The 23,889-nt window shown below is 52.6% G+C and overlaps 6 protein-coding genes across 6 annotated transcripts; 3 read left to right on the top strand and 3 right to left on the bottom strand.

Annotated features, from left to right (window-relative positions):
• Positions 1–402: 402 nt before the first annotated feature.
• BO86DRAFT_444703 (serine/threonine protein kinase CBK1) lies at positions 403–3,191 on the top strand. Its single transcript, XM_025676400.1, has 4 exons — positions 403–1,260; positions 1,330–1,833; positions 1,882–2,358; positions 2,408–3,191. Exons 1-4 carry the CDS (start codon positions 614–616, stop codon positions 2,718–2,720), a joined length of 1,941 nt encoding a protein of 646 aa, XP_025532786.1. The 5' UTR covers positions 403–613; the 3' UTR covers positions 2,721–3,191.
• Positions 3,133–4,212, bottom strand: BO86DRAFT_352036 (spliceosome assembly protein PRP11). Its single transcript, XM_025669462.1, has 2 exons — positions 4,114–4,212; positions 3,133–4,053 (listed from the first exon to the last, which is right to left on the bottom strand). Exons 1-2 carry the CDS (start codon positions 4,123–4,125, stop codon positions 3,349–3,351), a joined length of 717 nt encoding a protein of 238 aa, XP_025532785.1. The 5' UTR covers positions 4,126–4,212; the 3' UTR covers positions 3,133–3,348.
• Positions 4,213–4,367: 155 nt separating this feature from the next.
• BO86DRAFT_328599 (putative tubulin-specific chaperone) lies at positions 4,368–6,439 on the top strand. The gene is made up of 3 exons (XM_025668639.1): positions 4,368–4,607; positions 4,672–5,122; positions 5,171–6,439. Exons 1-3 carry the CDS (start codon positions 4,439–4,441, stop codon positions 6,348–6,350), a joined length of 1,800 nt encoding a protein of 599 aa, XP_025532784.1. The 5' UTR covers positions 4,368–4,438; the 3' UTR covers positions 6,351–6,439.
• A 4,398-nt stretch (positions 6,440–10,837) lies between these two features.
• On the bottom strand, positions 10,838–11,817 carry BO86DRAFT_394682 (uncharacterized protein; the record flags this gene model as incomplete). Its single annotated transcript, XM_025673240.1, has 5 exons — positions 10,838–11,021; positions 11,076–11,092; positions 11,150–11,309; positions 11,365–11,455; positions 11,559–11,817. 5 exons carry the CDS (start codon positions 11,815–11,817, stop codon positions 10,838–10,840), a joined length of 711 nt encoding a protein of 236 aa, XP_025532783.1.
• Positions 11,818–17,342: 5,525 nt separating this feature from the next.
• Positions 17,343–18,779, top strand: BO86DRAFT_384890 (D-mandelate dehydrogenase-like dehydrogenase). The gene is made up of 4 exons (XM_025670984.1): positions 17,343–17,473; positions 17,542–17,756; positions 17,880–18,541; positions 18,625–18,779. The coding sequence occupies exons 1-4, from the start codon at positions 17,421–17,423 to the stop codon at positions 18,721–18,723; spliced, it is 1,029 nt and encodes a 342-aa protein (XP_025532782.1). The 5' UTR covers positions 17,343–17,420; the 3' UTR covers positions 18,724–18,779.
• Positions 18,780–19,214: 435 nt separating this feature from the next.
• BO86DRAFT_301481 (putative C6 finger domain protein) lies at positions 19,215–22,150 on the bottom strand (the record flags this gene model as incomplete). Its single annotated transcript, XM_025667491.1, has 3 exons — positions 19,215–20,077; positions 20,130–20,535; positions 20,945–22,150. The coding sequence occupies 3 exons, from the start codon at positions 22,148–22,150 to the stop codon at positions 19,215–19,217; spliced, it is 2,475 nt and encodes an 824-aa protein (XP_025532781.1).
• Between the last annotated feature and the right edge of the window lie 1,739 nt (positions 22,151–23,889).

Genomic DNA, 23,889 nt, shown 5'->3' with positions numbered 1-23,889 from the left:
CCAGATTGTTTCAGATCGATCCAGTCCGTTTTGGGATGTTGTGGTTACTTGCAAGCCTCGATGCTGTTTGTTGTGTCTGGCTTGCTCTGGGAATGTCAAAGATAAAAGATAATGTGACATGTCTGTTCGACAACAGACGGAAATGTTTCATCTCTTCCACGTTATCAATCATGAAACACCAATATCATGGACAGTGTCAAAAGGCAAGATTTGCCTCCTGAGACTGTACAGTACTGTACTGTAGAGTAACTAACAGCCACCGCTCCTCTCCCGCCCGCCCCTTAAAGTTGTTTTCCTCCCCTTCCACTCTTCCACCCTTTCCCTTAACCGCCCCTCCGTCTCTCTCCTCTTTAGTCTAGCCCAAACCAAAACTCCACTTGAACTTCCACCACATCTTCCACATTCTTGACTCCTCTAATCCTCTTACTCCCCCCCCACCCCCCTCCCTCCCCTCCTTCTCCCCTCCCCCTTGGCTTTCTGCTTATCGTTCGTTTCTTTTCTTTTCTCCCCTTTCCTTCTCCTTCTCCTTCTCCCCCATCAACTTAACTTCTCTCCCCGCCCATTCTCTGTCAATCACGGCTATCCAGCCTCGGGGAGGATAGTTCTGCTCATCATGGATCCCAACAACAATCGTCTCCACCTGAATTTCGGGTACAATGATCGCTCCTTCAACAACCCGGCTGCCAACAATCGCGCTTATCCCACCACCCCCTCCGCATTCCCTCAGCCCATCTATCAGAACCAGGGTGGTCAGGAATATGCCGATGCTCAGAACGGTGCCTATGGCCAGGGTTATTTCATGGCCAACCCCTACCAAGCCCAGGGGGCCTACTCCCAGCAGCAGCAGCAGCAACAGCAGCAGCAACAACAACAGCAACAACACTACGGCCAGAACCTGCAGTCTTCTCAAGCCGCATACGGGTCCCGCATGGGCTACAACGCCAATGATGGGACGAATGGTCTGATCCAGCAGTTCTCCAACCAGGACCTGAACTCCCCGCGGTCGGGTTTCTTTGGTCGCGCAGCCTCTCCCGCTCAACGACCCCGGACCGCTGGCTCCCCCGCCGCCGCACAACAGCAACCCGGCCATCTGGCCCCTCCCATGCCACGCAGCCCTCGGACCCCCGCCGAGAACGAAGAGCTCCAGCGCTACCCGGAACGATACTCGGAAAACGTTCACAAGCGTGGTAAGGCGGCCAAGGAATTGGTCAGTGTGTTTTTCAATGAGAACATTGAGCGCGCGCGTGACCGCAACTTGCGGTGAGTATTCGTCTGATATTAGTCGAACTCTGTGAAACGGGCAATGCTGACTTTGATTCCTTTCTCCAGGTCTGCTGAGCTCGATAAGATGATTCGTGACCCTGGTGTTCCCAAGGATTCGAAGCGCAAGGAGGCGGAAGTGCTTGCGAAGAAGGAGTCGACGTTCTTGCGGTTCTTGCGTACCAAGGAGACGCCACAAAACTTCCAGACCATCAAGGTCATCGGAAAGGGTGCGTTCGGAGAGGTAAAGCTGGTGCAACGGAAGACCGATGGCAAGATCTACGCGCTTAAGTCGTTGATTAAGACCGAGATGTTCAAGAAGGACCAGCTGGCCCACGTCCGTGCCGAGAGAGATATCCTGGCCGACTCCAAGGACAACCCGTGGTTGGTCAAGCTGCACGCTTCCTTCCAGGACTCGGCTTATCTCTACCTGCTGATGGAGTTCTTGCCCGGTGGTGATTTGATGACTATGTTGATCAAGTATGAGATTTTCTCGGAGGACATCACTCGCTTCTACATGGCAGAGATTGTCATGGCTATCGAGGCTGTCCACAAGCTTGGTTTCCTTCACCGGTAGGCCGATTTATTGTGATTTGCGGAAACAACGCTAACTCCCTGCAGTGACATCAAGCCTGATAACATTCTTTTGGATCGTGGAGGTCACGTTAAGCTGACCGATTTCGGTCTCTCCACCGGCGGCAAGAAGACGCACGACAACTCATACTACCAGAACCTACTCAAGAACTCCACGTCAAAGGACAAGAACCGCAATTCGGGATACTTCAATGACGCGATCAACCTGACTGTTTCCAACCGTGGCCAGATCAACACGTGGAGAAAGTCTCGTCGCGCTATGGCCTACTCGACCGTCGGTACACCCGATTACATTGCGCCGGAGATTTTCAACGGACAGGGATACACTTACCTGTGTGATTGGTGGTCTGTTGGTGCTATCATGTTCGAGTGCTTGGTTGGCTGGCCGCCATTCTGCGCTGAGGACACGACCGACACCTACCGTAAGATTGTGAACTGGCGCGAATGTCTGTACTTCCCCGAGGAGCTTGTCCTCTCGCGGGAGTCAGAAGGTTTGATTAGAAGGTACGTTTTTTCTCGCTGCATTGTGAGGATTTCCACTGACGAGCTATAGCTTCCTGTGCGATACCGAACACCGTATTGGCAGTGAAGGCGGCCAATTCGGCGGTGCGACGCAGATCAAGAACCACCCCTTCTTCCGTGGCGTTGTTTGGGAGCAGCTGCGCAGCATCCGGGCGCCCTTCGAGCCGCGGTTGAGCTCGAACATCGACGTGTCTTATTTCCCGATCGACGAGATTCCTCAGGAGGATACCAGTGCCATCCACCGCGCCCAGGCTCGGGCCATGCCGGAAGAGCAGGAGGCGGAGATGAGCCTGCCGTTCATCGGCTACACGTACAAAGCGTTCAACGCGTTCCAGGCAAACTAAGTTATAGACGTGGATATTGCATGTTTGTTGGTGAACCCACGATAGACGTCATTGAAGAGTCCGAAAGCGGGCGGGCTTGCATTGATGGATTTTCAGTGGCGCACTCGGCATTTCGTCTCGGTATTACCACATTGTGCATCCGTTTCATCGAGCATATAGCGCATTTCATCATCTCTGTTGGTCACGACCCAGGCATATCCGTTTGATTTCATTGCATCCTTGTCGCGAGACGACTGCTCACTGCTAGCCGTGTATGTAGCTAAAAATTCGAGTGACATGTGGACTTCACGGCGACTTACTTAGACTCAGACCTAGCCTTGACTTGTGACTCAGGTAGCTGTATTCTTGGAAGTAATTGTGAGTAATGCTATTATGGCTCTGGGAATGTGGAGGATGTAGATGGAAGATCATTAGGGCCATGATAAGCTCGATACGAATCATTGTGTTGTTGCTAGTGTCTGAGTATCTGAGAAACGAGGAACCCCTGAAATAGAACGCCACCCAGAAGCTAGAAATGATACATGCATTTTGAGAGAAAAGAGAAGAAAGAAAACCTGGTCCACAAAACACCAGCATCACCCAAGTCACCCAACCCAAACGAAACAAAAAAAAAAGAAAAAGAAAAAGCTCAAGCATTCGGCTCCAGCGGCGCCAACCCCGGCACACCGGAATACCGCTCCTCGCGCTCCGTCTTGAACATAATCTGCACCCAGAACTCTTTACTGTCCTCATCAAACCAGGTCCAATACCGCCCCTCGCGCCGATCGATCTCCCGCGCCTGCAGCTTAAACGCACAGGACTGATACGGCTCCGCGGCGACGACCAGATACTGAAAACTCTTGTCCGGCGGCTCCTCGACCTTCTGCTCGAATGCCGACATGAACCGGACCCGGGGCGTCACGCCCGGCGTGATCTCCTGGTACTGGAGCTGGAACAGCATGCCGAGCTGCCGCGTCAGCGGGTCGCGGATCTTGGTGATCTTGTAGCCCGGCCGCCCGATCTTGATGGTCTGTTTTTTCACCTGCACGCCCATCGCCCCCGGCAGCGCCGACGGGTCCTGGTTCTTGCCCTCGCGCTGCTCGCGCGCCGCGCGCCGCGCCAGGTTCGTCTGGTGCTTGCGGCCCTGGGTGTGCGCCAGGTACGAGCCGTCGTTCTGGTGCACCGTCAGGCACAGCCGGCACTCGAATGACCCCACGTGGTTCTTGAAGAAGTACGGGTCCTTGTCCAGGTCGATCGTCTCCAGCGCCAGTTTGCGGAGCCGCTCGCGCCGGTCCGCGTTCGTCGCGCTGTGCGAGGCGACGCCGCCGCCGCCGAATTTCGAGCCTGCGCGGTTCTAGATTGGGGGATCGTTAGTGGGTGGGTTGTCGGGGATAGGGGGATAGGGGGATCGTACCTGGTAGTCCATTTTGGGACTTGCGCCTTCGGGCTCGGTTGCAGGGTGTAATGGGAGGGAGGGGGATGTGAGGGTGTTGTGGTTCAGGATATGTTGGTGTTGGAGGTGGATGGAATCATTCATCGATGGCAACTGAGGCGGTTTGGCGGAGAGGGAGCTCGGATTAGGTAAGCGGGCTGGTGGCGGTGCTAATTGGTTCGTGCTGTGGTGTGGGTCCCGCGGTATCGTCCATCAATGGATATGCATTGCACCTTCAACGACGGAGTATCTTCTTGATATTCGTGATTGAGATCGTTTTGGGTGGTACTTGAAGATAGAGTCTGTCATGGATACTCCGGCTGTTGGTCAGCGACGGTCCTATGCTGGGGATCTGTGTACTGTTCGCTATGTTGGTTTCGTAGAGGGGACCACCGGCGACTGGTTGGGTGTTGAATGGGACGATCCGAGTCGCGGAAAGCATTCGGGCGAGCATAAGGGGGTGAGATACTTTACATGTGAGTTGTTACTTGCTCATGCTGAAGTGTTCTCTTGTGGACGAGTATGTACTGACAAACACAGGCCAAGGCAATCACCCCACAGCCGGGTCGTTCGTGCGTCCGTCGCGCCCAGCGGACAAGCCGCGCGGGCTGGTCGAGGCACTCCGTGAGAAGTACGCTTCGGAATATCTGGAGCAGGAGCTTGCTCGACAGCGCCAGGAGACAGGTCCTGTCGCATTGCACAAGCCCATCCAGATCAGCGGTAAGGTCGTGGAAGAGGTAGGGTTCGACAAAATCCGCAAGCAGCTGGCAGAACTCCAGGAACTGAAGATCGTCCTGCTGGATGGCTTGCGGGTCGCTGGCGTGCTGGGCCACCAGGCTACCCCGGAAGAAGTAGATTTTGCGTACGAGGAGATTGAGACGACGTGTCCTAAGATCACGGAGCTGGATCTGAGCCGTAACCTGTTGACTAGCTGGAGTGTCGTGGCGAGGATCAGCGAGCGACTCAAGCACCTCAAGTCCTTGAAACTGGGGTATGTCCCTATCTTGAATGGACAGGACGTGTTCTGACAATGACACAGTGGCAATCGATTCGGCCCCGTCGAAAAAGGCCTCACATTCACCAAGATCACGGAGCTATACCTCGACGAGACGCTTCTCGCCTGGGACGAGATCTCCGCCATAACGCACCAATTCCCCTCTCTCACCCTGCTCTCCGCCTCCGCCAACCAACTCTCCGCCATCACCTCCCCACTGTCCGCAAACATCACCCGCCTCACCCTCGAAAACAACGACTTCACCTCCCTCTCCGCCCTCCAACCCCTGACCTCCCTGCTCAATCTCCAACACCTGTCCCTCCGCTCCAACGCCATCAGCACCATCAGCACCCCCGAAGACCCCACCCCGCTAGTCTTCCCCTCACTGACCTCCCTCGACCTCTCCCGCAACAAAATCTCCACCTGGCTCTTCCTCAACCACCTCCCCACCACATGCCCCGCGCTCACGACCCTCCGCATCTCCACCAACCCGCTGTTCGACGGGCCCATCGGCCCGACGTCCATCACCGGCCTGCCCGAGAAGCCCATGACCGTCGACGAAGCCTACATGCTCACCCTAGCACGGCTCGCCAACCTCCAGATCCTGAACTACGGTGCCGTCACGCCCAAGGACCGCACCAACGGCGAACTGTACTACCTCTCCCTCATCGCGAAGGAACTCTCCGCCACGCCCCAAGCGGAAGAACCGGCCATCCTGGCCAAGCATCCGCGGTATGCGGAGCTGTGCGAATTGCACGGCGAGCCGGAGATCCGGCGGGCGAGTGCGGAGGACGCAGCCGGGAAAGTGGTGAATCCGCGGTCTGTGGCTGCGCGGTTGGTGAAGTTTGTGTTTTGTTTGAGGCGAGCCGAGTGTGGTGGGTCCGAGGGGAAACCGGACGAGGTGGTCCGGACGAGGGAGATTCCCAGGTCCTTCGATACGTACCAGGTCAAGGCGATCGCGGGGCGGTTGTTTGGGCTCCCTGCATATGGGCTGAGGTTGGTGTGGGAGACGGATGAGTTGGATCCGGTTAGTCGGGAGAAGATGGAGGATGAGGAGTGGGATAGTGAGGCGGAGGATGAGCGTGTAGCGGGCGTAGATGCGGATGGGGATCGGTTTGTCAAGAGAGAGGTGGAGTTGGTGGAATCGACCAAGGACATTGGGTTCTGGGTTCAGGCTGATGTGTCGGAGGTCAGGGTGAGGGTTGAGGTGGTGGATTTAACCTGAGGTGATAGATTAATGGTCGGGCTGAGCCAAATTTCTGTAAAGACTGAACATGTTGATTAGAGGTTGTTCTAGAAACTCCATGACTTATGTTGAATCACATTATACAAAGATCCACTAAACACAGGACTCGATTATCAAGGATGAACTTCGAGAAGCGTGCCATTACTACCCTAGAGATGCTGAGTTCTGGTCAGCGGCCATAACCATGCCCCATTTCCCACGTATCCTTCCAACCAGCCCGCCGCCAACATAGCTAGCCTTGAAGCATTTGATCACAACCTATCTAATTATATCCCGCAATAATGTCTGGAGTACCTTTTTCGCCATCCACGAACATATCACCAAGAACGTCACTCCTCCGCGCGCGCAAAACCATCTCAGTAGTTGTTCTCTCGGCGAGGTCAACTTAGTATAGTGTAGTGAATACACGCAATAAAAAAAGGATCACCCATTCTTCTTCAGGTCTGGTAGCCATCCATCGACCGATTTCAGTGGGATTCCCTGTGCGCCCCGTTTTGCCTCCAGTAACCCCTACACCACGTCTGCCAGTATCTTGTGCTAAGCTGGCTCGCAACCAGCGCGGAAGAGTATAACGTCCTCGCGGAAGATGGCTCCAGATTCGTCCACTGGGCGAAACTGTGGTATACATTTCTTTCATCACTAGATGCGACGCCCGATGAAAAGCCATCGATCCGCCTCGCAATGATATGGCCTTGGTGGCATTTGCGGAGCTGTGTCAGATACAATGTCGACAGGGGTCATCACTAGGTATAGTGCACTGGCTGTAAAAGGAGGTTTGTCCTTACCCCTGCCTACAAAGAATCTGAATCGGCGATGTGAGAGAGAAAACGTGTGGAACCTAGTCGGGGACTGGGATTCGCGCCGACCATTGCATGTATGTATATTATTGTGAGGATTCGATCGTGGCTGCGACTATTCTCCCATTACATTCATCCCCCTCCCCTGGCTGGTCGTAGCTTCTTCGATGCCACTGTGGTATTATCTGATTCGAGGATGATATTCCGTTTTCGTGGTCCTGTGACCCGGGCGGTAATGATGGCAGTGAGCATTTTATGGCGTCTTCAAGTGTTGATTGAGACGATCTTGCTTGTCATTGATGCACGGGTATGTCTTGATGGATTAAAGTGAGGCAGGATAGCGAGGGGACGCACAGTGCCATCAAATTTGCGCAGATTTTGTTGATGTTGCTGCTCTGAAATTCCATCTGCTTTGGTCAATTGTGTTATCTGACCACCGTGGGGAGTCTGCTGTAGATCTTCCCACGCTGCCAGGGGGGTATTCATGGTCCTTCCCTGCGGTTTACAGTCTGCATAACCTAAGGCGGTTGCCCACCGAGGTCCTCCCTCTCCTTCTCTTCTTTCGCTTTTGAGGCTCTCTTTTCTACACGTTGCTCGCATTCGTTTGCCTCATCTGTAGGGACTGGCGTCCAGATACACTGCGGATGCGGATTAGCAAAGACCATAGCTCCCTCACATTTTGAATGACCCACCCCTCTGCATCAATACGCTCTTCTGACGTATTCAAGGTAGCGGTAAATGACGAGGGCAACTCAGTCATCAGTTCCGGTAGAGCTTTCTCCATGGCACTATGCTTCAGTGAGATCTGGAATGTGTTGGGTATTCGATACTCGTATACCACTACTGTAGGGGTTTGACCCCCTCGCAGGAAGGGGCCAATTGCCTGCTCTCTTATAGCAAAGCACATTGCGACTGAGAATAGGTGGACGGTGTGGCAATATCTCTGTAGATTGACGTCTGATGAGTTTACCTGGTAGCTGAGAATTTGACCATGCAGGAATCTGGCTTCCCAGTAAGTTCGTCAACAATCTTGCCTCGCTCTTGTGTTGTCATCCATGTAAGTAGAATTACCCAGTCAAATCCAGCAAATCTGAGAGTTGCATAGAGGATAAAATTGCTCGTCCAGCTAGGACATGTCCCAGGATTTGGGTTACTTCCTGTGAAAGGTTTATAGGCAACCATTGGAAGAGCTCGCTTTCGAGCAGATTGGTGACTAGTATTGCGTTTCTGCTAGCGTCAAGATATGTGTTCAAGTATACGGTTGCTGGCCGAACCCGATGGGTTGCTGTGGGTGAAAGATGGGCGGTGACGAAGGTGGACTGGACGACATTCAGGTGTAATGGAATACGATTTCTAGATGACAGGGCTAAAGAGCCTCTGCAAACTGAATTCAACCACAGATGATTGAGATCTTGGGCCCGGAATGACCACGGATCCACGGATCCACGAATTCACAGGTCTTCCATATCGAAGACATACTGTAGACTAGGTACTGTGAAGATGAACCTCCAAAACTGTCTCCTAAGATGCCCCCGTGCGGTAAAGTATCGCGGGTGGGTTTTCCGAAATACAGCTTTCTTCTTCAGCATTGCTTCCAGCTCTGTACTCAGCAATGGGCTTTTGTTACTAAGTGGGTAGGGCAGACCCTCCAGTGTCCTCTGGGCTATGAGAGCTTCAAGGACCACTCTTAGATAGAGTCTGTCCTTGTAGTTCTCATACATTCCGTGGAACAATGTTTGCAATCAGGGGGCAGTGGCATAATCACCTAGAGGATCGGCCGTAAGTCTTCCGCAATAAGTCATCCATGTAGAACAGCAAGATTGGCTGTGCTTCCTATCGAGGGGAATCAGGCGTCGTTGAATTCTACCCTCTCTGCAACCAGCTCCGAAAGGTGGATATGCTTGAACTTGGCAATGTTCCGGGAGCAGAGCACAATGAGATACTCAGCCAAGTGCTCTCAAAATTCAGGCATGCGAACCTCAGATTATAGGATCAACATCTTTTTCTAGCTTTGGTCGTTCTTCTCTGGTTACTCAATGAGATTTAGAAGCCTTTTCTGCTATAAGTTGCATACACAACGCGTGGGCTCCACACCAGCACTGGGACCCTCCGATTGCTGGAGAGGTCGTGCATCTGAGTGGGTCTGGAAAGCCTTCTTATAGCGCATGATCTCCTGGTTCTCCGTACCACTGGGGCATCTAAGGAGACATCAGCGAAACCCTGGACGGTGCTTACACAATCAAATAATCTGTTCGCCGCTCGTCAGCCTCATGCTTCTTTTGCTTTGCAACCATAGATCTCCTGGATCACTACTGTCAATCGAAGAACCCGGCGGCGATGAATCACTAGCCTCCCCCGGCATCCGGTCAAAGGCTTTGAAAGTCTTATGCAAGGATTTTCGCGCAGTCTCGACACAACACGTTGAACCAGCAGGTCAGGCTTCCAAAACTATCGCTAAAGGGATAAAACCGAGTAGTCTATACCAATCACGGTATTTTCAATAAATAGGCCAATGGTAGTGTATCATGCTAGGGGGCAATTGGGACCGAGAAAAACGCGAGTAGAGCTCGAGAGATGTCGGACTCCGCTGCAGGAGGAAATAGCCTGTAAAATGGGTTGCGTTTCTCATGAGGCAAAGTCTGGCTTCATCGGTGGTCGTATGAAGTGCTGGGCGCTCGTGTATTGCCAGGAGCAGGGTGAAAGGTCGCTCACCAGTACACAAACTTGACTCGATTTTCATTGCGCCGGGATGGTAGCGCAGCATGTGTATGGTCTACTGAAGCTTTTACCTCGACCCAGGCGATCTCGGCCAAGTGTTTTCTGTTTCAATAGCATAGCCGAAAGCTGTGGAGAATGGTCAGGAACACCTTGGGAGAGACAATGTAGTCGCATCGATGGAAGTGAGCAGGTGCCAATAGCCGGACGTTAAAAGCCTGGAATTCTTCGCGTGATATGGAGGATGATAGTACGCCTCCATAATACGTCCATCAGCCTCGTAGGGGCAGGTACACAATTTACACCCGAAGAGTTTTTGTAATCAAAGGATGGACCACGTGTGAATGGCACCAAGATGAAGACTCCTGCCCTCCAGTAGACGTGTGGCTTCTTACTCAGTGTGGTGATGTTTCTTGGGCTCGCACTGGGTCAGTCACTTGTACTGGCTTTAAGCGCCAGTTCTATGCTGCGTAACCGGATAAGGGCCGTGATTAGTCATTTCTGGAACATTGAGAATCCGCACGGGACTGGGATAGTAGTGTATCGGACAGGTTCCTAGGGCTTCATGTCCTGGTGCAGAGAACCAATCAGTGGTTGATCTACCCGCAGAAACGCCTCTAGGGGGCTTTGAAGTGCTCGGTTCAAGGTTGGAGTGTGCCATTCCCAAATCAAGTGTGTATAGATCTATTAGCAAGCGCAGACTGTAAAGAGTGTCACTAAGGTTGGGGGGGCGCAAACCCAGGGCATTGCCCAGTGCTGTCTGTCACGATAGCAGCCTACACTGATCAGCCCATGAACCAATACCTGGAGATGAAGCTGGCTGATAGTCCAACCATTGGTGCAGGTCTGCAATATTGTGAGATGCTAGAGGAATTGACGCAATAAGATATGCACCTTTTCTTATTTTATAGTGCCTTCACGTCCTGCAAAATGCATTCGTGGTAAGGTCTCGATTCAGTGAGATACTCGACGGAATCTTTCAAGGTCTTCAAGATCAGACAATGCCCGGTAAACGAGACTATCGTGCTCAAATTTGATTAAATAGAAGTTTGCCCGAGCATCTGGCCACCGGAGGCCATCTTCGCGGTCGACATTCTGTCGCGGAGCTGGCGCAACGCAGTCGCCGCCATTAGGATACCTTCATATCGATTAGCCATGGATCAAATTACCGTTACAGAGATATAAAGCTTACTGGAGGCGCACGATGTCCTAGTTCATTGGGCCAGACTTGCGAGGCTCCTACACGTGCCCCATGCTTGACTTCACACTCGTTCGCTGCGCGTGTCTGTGCGTCGCTGTAACAGAAGCCATTGAGATTGAGACCTGATTCAAGAGCTCAATCTGTTTAAGCAACGAAGAAGTGCTCTTCTGCTTGGGCGGGCCATGGCAAGAAATGGCCGGTTGAAGCAGAGAGAACTTGAAGTGCCTGGAATAGGCTTTGTCAGTTAGATACCGTCTTGTGAAGGTGTCGTTAGTCTTACTTGAGCCGAATATCGCGCATGTCTCGGCTTCCCTTCTGAGATGGGACGGGATGGTCAGTAAACACATTGCCGTCCTCTTGATCAGAGTGATCTGCGACTGAGTCAGCCGCATCGAATAAAGCATCATCGTTGTCACCTTTCAAGGCCTCATCGGCTTTGTCTGGAAATTTTCTTGGTCATATGATCTCCGATACCAACTATCTCAAGCCAGTTGACTTCGTCCACATGAATAAGGGCCTCAAAATTGTCGTAGGACTCTGCGATTTCAGCGACGTTCGTATATCGTTTCAGGCGAGCATCTTCATCTGACTTGGCAAGAAGTCCTGAGTCACAGGTGTCAACATGAACCTCATGCTGAGGAGTTCGCAACGAGCGTTGAGTATGAGAGGTTACAAATTGTGTGATCTCTCCGCCATGATCGCGACATATGTCAGACCTCTTATCCAAAGACATAGAACGACTTATCTTTGAGTATATGGGGAAATGTCCGTGGCTTTGTGAACATTTCCTCTTGTCACGGCATATTCCATCGGCCGGCTTGCGAGAGTGCTTGTTTGGATTTGATACTGATTCAAAGGAGATGGTTTTCCTGATTTGTCACTTTGCTCGTCGCCGTTGACAGTCAGGTCCTGTCACCAACAGCCACAATGCCGTACACGGTTGACGAGATCTGACTGCAGTTGTAAACGCCCGCCAGGCAATGCTGCACCTGGCGCTTGACTAATGACCACCATATATTTTCATCTCTACCAGGCCGACTGTTGCGCGAAAATTGTTTGGCTTTGATGATTACCACCTTCTGCTGCTTGTGAGAAGCACATTGGCTGTATATCTGGCCTTCTGGTGGGTATATGAATCTCGCTCCACGCTATAACCAGCGCAGAGAGGAGATTAGCGGGGAGCATATCTTATCTTTCTCGTTGCTATCTGCACTGTCTGCTGAGATAAGGAATTGGAGTCTCATGGGTAAACACGGAACCCCATACTTTGAGCAGCAACAGCATCTCAGCCCCACGGATCACTTGGGGCAAGCCTTTCCTGCTGCAGAGCGTTGTACAGATGGGCGGTGGACATGGTCGCCACCTCGATGGTGAGAAATGTCAGTTATCCCAAGTGAAATAACCTGGAGTTATATCATGCGCGATGTGTCTTCGTATAGTCGCTTGTGGGAGTGATGCATGGGCCTGCTCTTATCGAAGAGGCGGCAGATTCGTTCAAGTCTCTGACCGGAGCTGGGTATTCTTACCTGACTCGGTCAATTCCGTTTCCTGCCCATATGATATTGGCGGAATTCTCTGATGCTGGGTGAAAGAGCTAAATATCTATTCTAGTCGAAAGTCCGAACTTTTTCCTCGCTGGGAACGGCGAAAAACTCTTTCTCTCTCGGACGGCATTTTGTGAAACCATGTAAGCACTCTTAGTGACGGTCAATGTAGGCAACTTCCATGTGAGAGGTTTTTCTTGGATCCATTCGTACAAGATCAAGGAATCCAGATCGGCCGGATGGTCTAGTACTTCGTCTTGATCTTTTCAACAGTCTTATTTTCCCAATTGTGAAGCACTGCACGCTTTGGTCCCACCGAAAATCCCGCCATCCAATGGGTAAGGTCTTGTCCGAGGGCGACAGTCTTTAATTCCTCGGTTTAGTCGTCAGGGAGTCTGAGGGCAGCCTTAAGTGCTTTCCCCTCCCATTCAATAGTCTCGACTTGCCACTCCGATGCGTCTGTAGTGAAGCCCATTACTCTTTTTTTACCTACACGGCACAACCTCAACCACAACCACTGCTCTGCGCGCAGCCAGGTCCCACAGCACCTCACTGGCCCAGTGTGCAAATTGGTTAGTTTTCATCAGCAGACCGGGTGAAGTTCAAATTCAGAAAAAGAATAGGCCAGAATCTTTTTTAGGCTCGTTGCATTGGCCAGGGTGGACAGAATCTTGCACACTGCTGCCGCTGCATTTTCGACTGAGATGTTCTGTCATTCACTCAGTTCCACGCTCAGTTTCACTCTGTAGAGGAAAATATTTACCTCAATGTAGATCTTCATTATTCATACACCAAACCAATTGACTGTCTGGTAAAAGCCTAGTCTTGCAGATGGTGGCGGTTTATATAGTCAGTGATCTTCTTCACATCACTGAGAAGTACATATGCATTCTTCTGCAAATGCAGCGCGGTTAGAGTAGCCCTGTTGCGCCCAGAGGCCGAGCCCAACACGGGCTAGCACACTGTCAAGCACCCTACAGCAAAGAGCAAGTTGATGACAGGCTGCCATTCTCTCTTAGAAATCAGCAGACCGGCGGTGGTCGGGTGGGTGGAGCAATCGAACTGTATCCAAAGCAGTCCGGGTGTAGAAGAAAAAATATGTACTGCGGTCCTGGAAGTCAAGTCAGCCGACAGCGGAAGCATCCAGAAAGATAACGTCCAAGCAGGAAAGCTGGCAAAGGTTGAAAGTCAGAGAAGAGCATCTGATTGAAAGTTTCCTTTTCGATGACACCTGTTTCCGGCGGCTGGAAGCGTTGCCCTCCTTCATAGATTGTTGTGCGGGCGACGTACAGCACGTACGCTCCGAGAACTTAGCCCCGAGCTTCTTGCTAGCTCCGATTAGAGAGAATGAGCACTGGAGTTACTTGCAGTCAATTCCCCCAAGCTTGGTAATATGTATCCAATCAGGTAGTTCACTCTGTGGCACGCCTCTTTGTGTCCTAGGTGGCCGCTGGCGTGGTTGAGTCCTTTCCGTACCGGTGTGCAGCATTTAGCAGCACTTTTGGACGATTGCTGGCAATCCACGCAAAATGTCAGAGAAGCTGGATGAGAACGGAAAGCCCTCATCGTACCATTCATTGTCTGTAAGGGGCTATCTCCCAAAGTTCAGCAGTCCATTTGCCCTCATCCAGATCCTTGCAGTCCTTCGAAGTCTCATCTCGCTTGTAAGACCCTTAGGACTCTCCAACTTCGTGGTTGAAACAGTCTTTGCATCACTTGTCACCTCTCAATGTGCTCGTAGAATCTTTCGCTGACGTCCTGTTTTGCACTGACAGAACCAAATCTCAGCAGGAAGATGATGGGCTATCTTCCCTTACATGTGCGCAAACCTCTCCATCCCAGGGTACTTTTCAATGTCCTGCATCAGTATGCTGGCGGGGACCCGAGGTCGTCCGTAAAACAACTTTCGACTGTCTACCTTGATGGATCAAGGCGGGGCACCCACGCATTCAGTCCAGCGACCGAAATTGCTGGTTCTGCCTTTGTGGTTCTTGATAAGAACTTCACAGTTGAGGCACGGGTCCCAAACGTTCTCCCAGATCTGCCCAGACAATCGATCATCGTAAACAGGCGCAATATATATTGACTTGTTGCTGAGCGCCACACACCTGCTCTGCCTCCTTTTGGGCTTTCCCCCTATTATGCAGTCAAGCTAGGTTAGTCAATATTCCATGAAGGAGGGTAGAGAGCCACTAACATGAGAAGTTTACGGAAGGGATAGGTTTCCGCACATCGGCCAAAGGGGTTGCCGGATAGTCTTCTTGTGGCAGACCGCGTCCCACCACACATGGTAAAGGTCGGAACAGCTGTCGCGCCTGCTCCTTGGTCCGAGTTACTTGGAATGTCGGCAATTTTGGTTCCTTGCAGTAAGAACATGGGGTGGATGAAGACAATTGAGTGCGTATTGAAAAAGCCATCAATGCGAGAAGTCAATTGCATTATGCTGCAGTCCCGTTGTACTTATCTATCAGCCGTCGGAGGAATTTCACCCGCCTAGCCTGGGTGATTGTTTGCGGATCTGCCTGGTCGAATGTCGGGATGTCGTACATGTCAGGTTTCCAAGTGAGTAGTCTGGGGGTAATGCTTCGCTTTGAAATGGCCTTGACTTCATATCCCGGTGATATGAATCGAGCTTATGGAAGTGCATATGGATTTAGGAAGCTCGCAGATAGGCTTTTGTATAAAACAAATGATTGACGTCAATTCAAGTATGTCGACGAGGAGAAAAGGCCTGAACATCCTCGAAATGAGTACTTCATCCTGCGGGACTGGACTGGACTGGACCAGGTCCATCATTCCGTATTGCCATCCTCGAGCTCCCACTGGGCCCGTTTTCTGACTTGGTTCCTCTAGTAGAACAAAGATTTGTTGTTGGTGGAGTCGCGTATTTTGATCAGAGTAGAGATGACTGGCATTTACACTTGCGAACAACCCTTGACAGAATCCGGACATGAGTGAATCTTTTCGGTCTGATGCGAAGCTGTCAAGCAACTATAAAGAGTCAGCTTGTTAGTCGCCGGCGAGAAGTATACTCATGACTTGGGGAAGTTTTGTTAAGGCAGAAAACAACTCTGAATCGTGATAGAAGTCGCCCCGTTGATGATAAGATACTTAGGGAAAAGCTCCGGCAGCAACATCTCGGGCAAAGTCAGTAGAGTGGTTACCATAATGCCAGTTTTGCGCATCATTCTACGCAAGAGCTTTCGCCGGGACTTTTCATAGCGGCGATGTTCGACGTCATGGCCGACTTGCCCACACAGGCGGGCCAGGGCTTCCATAAGCGTATCAGGTTCTTGGCAGTCAGCATCAGGACTTCCATGACATCCAGAAGATAGCTCTCATTAGCTCTCAATAGCTCTCACGATAAGAGCCTCATCGACAACGCCGTCCTCGGAAACGTCTCCTTCTCCTTGCTCTGGGCCTGTATGTGAAGCTCAACAATCTGGCAGAGCTTTATCGTCTTCACGCGCTGGCGCGTTGGCTGAGAGAAAAAGCAGCTTCTCGATTCACTCCGCTCCGGCCTTGCATAGCACAGGGTCATCCTTCCATTCAGGACGCTCGATGCGAGAGTTATTGCCGGGGCAGGTTGGGCTGATTCATGAATAAAAGTAGGTCTGTTAGAGATCAAGGTTTGTGGAAGAGGGGGGTAGTTAGAGGCATCCTTCTGGACCGAAACATCTCTTGGTCCCTTAATGTCAAAGTAGTCCCATTCGCCCCCATTGACGCAAAGAGTCACGGCTGGTGGATCATTACTTGCAGCTCTGCGATGCTTAGCAAGTCTAATTCAACGACCGAGAGTTGACTCGGAGATAAATGCTTTGAGAACCTTGCTGTATCAAAAGTGTGCTAGGAACAACAAGCACGATCAAGCCGTACACAATTAAGAACAGCGTTTTTGATCTCGGTAGGAGATCAATTTCTAGCTGCCTGGTTGTAGGTGTATGATTGCGTTTCAGAAGAGAGAAGGTATGATGCTAAGGGGCACTTCTGATCCGACCATGAAGATGTATGTCCTTGACGGATAGGGAAACATGCGATAGCGTTTGAAGTATACCAAGTACAAGGCTAAGAAGTCGCCATGTTGACTCTGGAAGATGAAAGATGGAAGAGGAAATCAGGGAGATGAAGAATGAAAAACGAAGTACAGACTCAGAAGTGAGACCGATGGATACAGGAGAGGAAGAGGAAGAAGAAGCTGGAGGAGCTTAAGTATTGAAGATCCAGCTGTGTAGCTTTTTCTTCAATGAAAAGGCAGCTTCCTGCCTGGTGAATACCCCATCAAGACAATACAGGATTTATTCACTAAACACAGCAGTGAATAAACTACTCATAGCCACCACCAGACAGTAACTACAGTATATACAATTGAATAAGCGAGTCGGCCGAGAGCAGCATACGCCCTATCTGGGCCAATCTTCCACCAATCAAGGGCAGGAACCAGTCGGGAAGGAAGCCGAGCGATAAGTGCGAAGGGCGCGCGGGGCACGTGGGGTCGACTTTCAGAGCTCGCGTTATCCAATTTCCCTATCACTTGCACTGTTTTGGTCAGTCCGTCAGTCCCGCCAGTGCGATCAATCTTCTGCACGGTCTACACCCGAAACTCTTTTCCGTTCGGGGTATTGCATTCCGTGCCAGTGCCGGCCATCTATAAATCTCCTGCCTACCCCACTTTCTTTCCAGCTGCACTTAGCAATTCTCAAGGTATGTTTTTACCCCTCATTACCTGCAACCACAGCTCAATCAACACCATCTAACCAGCTCATAGACACCCACCCCGCACAACACCGCAACAATGGGCTCAACCAACCCCAAACCCAAGGTGCTACTGATCGGAAAGATCGACCAGTGCGTTGCCCTCCCCTTTCTTGTACCAACAAACCCATTGACCACCACCACTAACCCCCCCATCCCAGCGCGTACGCCACCTGGACCGGCCTCAGCGACATCGCCGACCTCCTCGAAACAACCGCCACCAACCGCGCGGAATTCATCCAAGAATGCAAGGCCGGCAAATACGACGGTGTCGTCGCGGCCTACCGCACGCTGGGATCCATCAACCTCACCGGCCTCTTTGACCAGGAGATCATCGACGTGCTGCCCTCGTCGTTGGTGTGGATTGCGCATTGCGGTGCGTGCTTGCGCCGTAGCCCCCCAGCCCCCCAGCCCCGTTAACGGTCCCTGCACCACCACCCTAACCCTCCCCACCATCACCCCCTCCCCAAATTCCTCCAAACACTAACAACAAACCCAGGAGCGGGCTACGACCAAATCTCGATCCCAGCCTGCACCACCCGCGCCCCGCAACCCATCCGGGTGTCCAACGTGCCCACCGCGCCGGACAACGCCACCGCGGACGTCAACATGTTCCTGATTCTGGGCGCGCTGCGCAACTTCAACGCGGGCATGCAGAACCTGCGCGCCGGGGACTTCCGGGGCAGACCCGGCACCACGTTACCGGCGCTGGGCCACGACCCGCAGGGCAAGACGCTGGGCATCCTGGGGATGGGCGGGATCGGGCGGAACCTGAAGCGGAAGGCCGAGGCGTTCGGGATGCGCGTCCTCTACCACAACCGGCGCGCGCTGGGCCCGGACCAGGCCGACGGGGCGGAGTACGTGAGCTTCGACGAGCTGCTGGCCCGAAGTGACGTGCTGTCGTTGAACCTGCCCCTCAACCCCAAGACGAGGCACATCATCAGCCATGCGGAGTTCGCGAAGATGAAGGATGGCGTGGTCGTGGTCAACACGGCGCGCGGCGCGGTCATGGACGAGGAGGCGCTGGTGCAGGCGCTGGACTCGGGCAAGGTGTTCTCTGCCGGCTTGGATGTCTTCGAGGACGAGCCGGCGGTGCACCCCGGTTTGGTGCGGAATCCCAACTGTGTGCTGGTACCGCATATGGGGACATGGACGGTCGAGGTGAGTTGATCCTGTGCTTTTTCTGGGCGGTGGATGAAAGTGGTCTGAAAGGAAAGTGGCTAACGAAAAGTCAATAATTGCAGACACAAACGGCAATGGAGGAATGGACGATCGGGAATATTCGCTCCGCCTTGGAGACGGGCAAGTTGAAGAGTCCCGTCCCTGAGCAGGCAGACCTTTAAACGATAAGCTGCAAGATTGTACATACGCTATAGACACGTCAATAGAGGGTTAAGAATAGGACTGCTTTTTTTTGTGTATGTACAATGGTCTCATTATTTCATTGTCTTCAGACGAAGTGTCTAGACACTAGCGCCGAACCATACAGTCCCCTCTCCACCGACAAAAGCAACAGCACGAAGCAATTATGACACCTGTTCAGGTAATGCAGCCGTAAACGCCGTGAACTGCCCGTCCTTCTGCTGCCAAGAAAACAAAGAAAAACTTAATCCCAAGCGTAACTCCGAGCCCAATTGTGACTTCTCTACCCATGTCAAACACGCTTGGCAGATCTGAGATCCACCCACCCGCGCTTACTGTCGGCGGGAAACCCCTCGATGGCCAGGCAGAAAATCTAAAAGAACATGGTGAATCGGTACGCAGCGTACCGAGGCGCTTTTCATATGACAGATCGCAAATTGCTCGCATCAGAAAGAATGAACCACCCCGAGGGTCACTCGCGGGAAACAATCCAGGATCGAACAACCATGCCGCAGATGCGCTTGATCACTTGTGTTGTGCCCTTGCCGCCGGCTTCCTGTTCGAGGAACTTCTGTGCGACATACAGCTTGGCTCCCGCATCCTTCTCGTTCGTCGTGATCGGTTGCGGGAAGCTGCGGGGAAAGTCCGCCCACCGTTGTCCCAGGTGGCGTGCAATAGCGATCGAATAGATCACATCCCGGTTCTCGTACGTGTCCAACAATGTCCGGCAGCGGGCCAGGGTATCGTCGATCTCCTTAGCCGAGCTGGCTTCGTTGTCGTGTAGCGTGAGGAAGTATCCGACGGCGCTCCAGAAGTCCAGCGACCGTTGTGTCAACTGATCCGGCAGCGAGGGAGGATTGGCAGCCGGCTCCCGAGTAGGGAACTGGCTCAGAGGGTTCGAGTCCAAATGTTCGCCCGTGATCATCGCCTCAATCACGTCCAGTCTCTTCGCCGACGCTAGCAGATCGTACTCGGGCTGCGCACCCCCGGACACGTTCATCACATGACGGCACAGGGTCATCGAGCTCCACACCACTGACGCTTCGAAACTCTCCAACCGGGCAACCACGTTCGGGTCGTTGAGATTGGGGTCATTGAAGGCATCGATCAAGGCGGAGTACTCCGCCATGAGCTGTGCATTTGCCAGCAGATGGGGCAACGCTTTATCCTGGAACCACCTGGTTTCGAAGAACTTGTCTATGGCTGGAGCATAAGTTGCGAGGAATACGGCTTGGATTTCCTCAAGCCGATTAGGCGGCAGTGATGTGATGGGGTGCGGAGGGGGAGGGGGGATTCCTCGCAGGGCAAGAAGGTCGCTAATCTGCACTTGTTTCACTGCGGGCTAAGTTAGCATGCTTACAACACCATCTCAGGTAGTGGAGTATACCTCTGAAACTGGTAGCCTCCGACGGGGTGCCGGTAGCGTTGGTTGCTGCCGGGTTGACCGTCGGCTGCAGGCCTCCTTCAACGGCATGCTGTATGCTGGCCATGTTCTGCTGATTGTTCACGTCGGCAGAGTGATCAACGGGCGCTCCGTAGCTATCGTAGCGGTCGGTTGACGTGCTGGGCGATTCAGAAGGAGCAAACGGTTGCGACGCGGCAGGTACGTAGCCCGGAGGAGCTTGAGGATAAGAGGTGGAAGGATCCTGGGGATTGACCACCAAAGAAGGATGCGGATTAGGGGCGGGCTGAATAGCAGAAGGCGTTGGTTGTTGTTTAAATACGGGGTCGTAACCTAGACATTCCCGTTTACTTTTGACACAGTTCCGACAGACAGGATGACCCTCGTCACACTAGTGTGCATTAAGCAGTTAGCGGGGATATCGATCGAGGTACAAACCCAGAATCCACAGAGGAGAGGTAAAAGGAGGAACACAAAAGAATAGAGAGCGACACAAAGAAGCAACCACTCTGGGTATCAAAAAATAAATGTGAGCGTGAATAGTTAGGCGGGGAGGAAAGCAGCAACACTGGTGAGTGGGCGAGAACAACAACAAGCGACAGGCGGGGTTCGGCGAGCCGAACAAACATTTGCGGCGGCGCAAGCGAAGACTCGCCTGTTGCGACCGCCTGCCATTGCCCGCCCACCCACCCTCCTTGCAGTTCAGTTTCACCTCCCCTCCTCTTCCTCCCCACATCACCACCATCACAACAGAGCACACATTATCGACAAAAAAAATCACATGCTGCTTTTGCACATACCTTAATTCGTCGCTTACGACATGTTAAGCACCCTGTTTTCGTCCGACGCTTGACCTCTTTCTTATGTCTCCCGCCCGACAACATCTTGTTGGCGTCACCCGAAAGCTGGTAACGCATCTGGGAGTTGGCATTCATCCCCATATGACCAACGTTGGTAGGGTATCCCGTCATGTACTGGCCAACAGAGGTCATCGGAGGCATGTTTGAGGGCATAGGCGAACCAATGGGAGCCTGTGGCATCTGGGAATGCTGTCCCTGCATCGAATGATGATCCATGGTCTGCATCGACGGGGCACTCATGGACTGGTGACTGTGATACATGTCCGAGCTCTGGTGCTGCTGATACTGTTGCTGTTGCTGGTGCGGTTGTGTCGGTGTCGACTGCCCCGGGCCTTGCTGATGTTGGGTTGGCGACCCATGCTGCGATGGCGTGTGCTGCTGCTGCGGATGATGTTGGTTGTGGGAGTATTGATGCTCGTAGTGGTTCTGAGGTTGCGACGGTTGACCTGGGTGTGGGGACTGCTGATGTTGATGTGTGTGGTGGGACAAATGAGAATGCTCCTGCTGAGCCGGCTGTTGCGAATGCGTGTCGTTCACGGGAGCATGATAGGAGGGGGCGGCGGTCGAGGAATGGGGCGTGTGATCGGGAAAGTCAAACCCGTTCGTTCCTGGTGGGTGCGAATGGTCCACCCCATGGCCATCGGTGTCACTTTGTTTCAATTCCGGGAACGAGAAATCGGGTTCCTCGGTATGTAGCCCGTCCGTAGCTGGAAGCGTAGTGTCAAGCGGTGGTAAAGAGGTATCAATTGGAGGAAGCGACGGTATCGTTGTATCGATCGGGGGCAGTTCATGACTGAGACGTTCGTGTTCCTCCATCGCGGGCAGAGTCGTGTCAATCGGAGGGAGTGAAGTGTCGATATGGGGAAGCGCGTGGTCTAATGGCTCGCTGTTGTGCTGCTCAGCCGATGGCAAGTGAACCGAGGGCAACTCAAGAGGGGGCTGTTCGGCAGGAGGCTGCTGGAAAGGGGGAGGTTGAGGAGACTCCTGATGGGGGGCATGCTGATAGGGAGGCTGCTGGGGTGGAGGCTGCTGATGGGGAGGCTGCTGAGGGAAAGGCTGTTGCTGAGGGGATTGCTGAGGGGATTGCTGGTGAGGAAGCTCTTGAGAGGTAGGTTGCTCATTAAGTGGCTGCTCAGCGGGAGGCATTTGATCAGGAGGCATTTGAGCAGGAGGCACTTCAGTATGAGGCACTTCAGCCGGAGGCACTTCAGCAGGAGGCAACTGAGCAGAGGGCTGCTCAGCAGCAGGCATCTCAGCCGGCTCGGGAGCCGGCTTGGGCGCCTCCTCTGCTGGATTCGTCGAATCTGCTGGTTCTGCCATCTCAATAAAGGTTCGACACCTCTGTCACCCCTGCGTACAATAAGAATAAATGGATTCAAGCCTTGGAAAGGCTTTCCGGTGTGTCGGACGGGTCGAGGTCGGCCACGGATGACTTTTACCGCTAGCAAAGACTTTGCAGGGAATGCGGAGCCGATGGGTGCTGATTCTCTAACTCAAAAGGCAATGCATGTTAGTGGGCTGATTCCGATTAACGCGACCCAACGACCCTCTGGCAACCCCGGGACATCATGGTTGTTCGTATCGAACAGTTGGTGTCAATACTGGTCGGTTCTTTTGGCTCGCGCATTTGTCGGGGTGTCGAGTTCCGACGCGATTCCCTCGAAAATTGTCCGCATACGGAGGGTGCTGGTACGATCCACGATGTGTTGGCTATCGTTCCCTAACCTGATCAAGCCCCGTCCAAAAGTCCAAGCTCTTTCATCTTATGTCTCAAGAGGCAGTGCAGCCTTGTCAGACCGGGCAACGCTGGATGCGACCGTCTAGAGCCTCCCCGAATCCTACCCCAGGACGGCACTGCCACAGCGGAAGAATCGTACATGGTGAACTGGCGGAGGTCGAGATGCCATGCGAATCCGGTAATAAAAACCCCGGTCGAAGAAACAAAACGGAGAGTCGACAAGTCACAATGACCGAGGCAGACAAAGGTCGAGCGCGTGTCGGGGGAGTTGCCAGAGGGGAGGGCTCGGGACAAGCAAATGGGAAGAAGCTCTCGTTTACTCACCATGCACTGGGCCAGATAAGCGAAAAGAAGCGAGCCGAATGACTATAGCACCAAAACACGCAATGCGGCACCAAATAATCTCCGCATTTGGGGGTGGGAGGGGAAGAATGGGAATGCGACAGAAAAAGGCTGTTGCGCAGATAAACGAGCGAGGCAGAGAGAGAGAGAGCTTCGGGGCCGCGAAAGAATAGTGAGGGTGTGAGAGAGAGGGAGGGAGAAAGAGAAGAAGTGGAAGTGAGTGAGTGAGTGAGAGAGAGTCAGTCCCCGGACTCTTGGTTTGGTCTGCGCCGACGGGGAAAATTAATACGGGCAGAAAAATTCGATGCAAAAAAAAAGGAAGGGTCCAACGGTCGGTGGTCAGTCAGTGGCAACCAGACTTGAATCCATATTCAACAACGGACAAGATACAACAACACAATGCAATATGTTTCTTATCTTTCTACTTGGTCTCTGATGTTTGTATTCTTGGAACTGTTACAGTATCCTAGTTGAGTCTATTCATCGGTAATTTCTAGCGCGCCATTCATTATCTGAGCACCACCAAATTCAAAGTAAACCGTTCAAACCATTAAGCTATTTTCGAGGCTTTGGCTTGATTGATAACTGGAAAAAGTAATATCTACAGGTGCGGTGCGGCTCTGGTGATGCGGTTTCAGTTGCCCGCCAAGGCTAGATCTGCAGTTGTCTGGGTGTTCAGTCGGAGTGTTGGTGTTCCCGCCGAGCTCCAATTGCCTGCCAGGTGAAACTCCCGAGGCTCATGGGTGAACCTCCAAGATGAACCACATCGGCACTATTATGTTGTGTGGCATCCATGTAAATGTGG

This window comes from Aspergillus japonicus (genome assembly GCF_003184785.1).
Source record: "Aspergillus japonicus CBS 114.51 unplaced genomic scaffold BO86scaffold_2, whole genome shotgun sequence".
Classification (NCBI taxonomy): domain Eukaryota; kingdom Fungi; phylum Ascomycota; class Eurotiomycetes; order Eurotiales; family Aspergillaceae; genus Aspergillus; species Aspergillus japonicus.
This window is presented reverse-complemented; position numbering and strand designations above follow the sequence as displayed.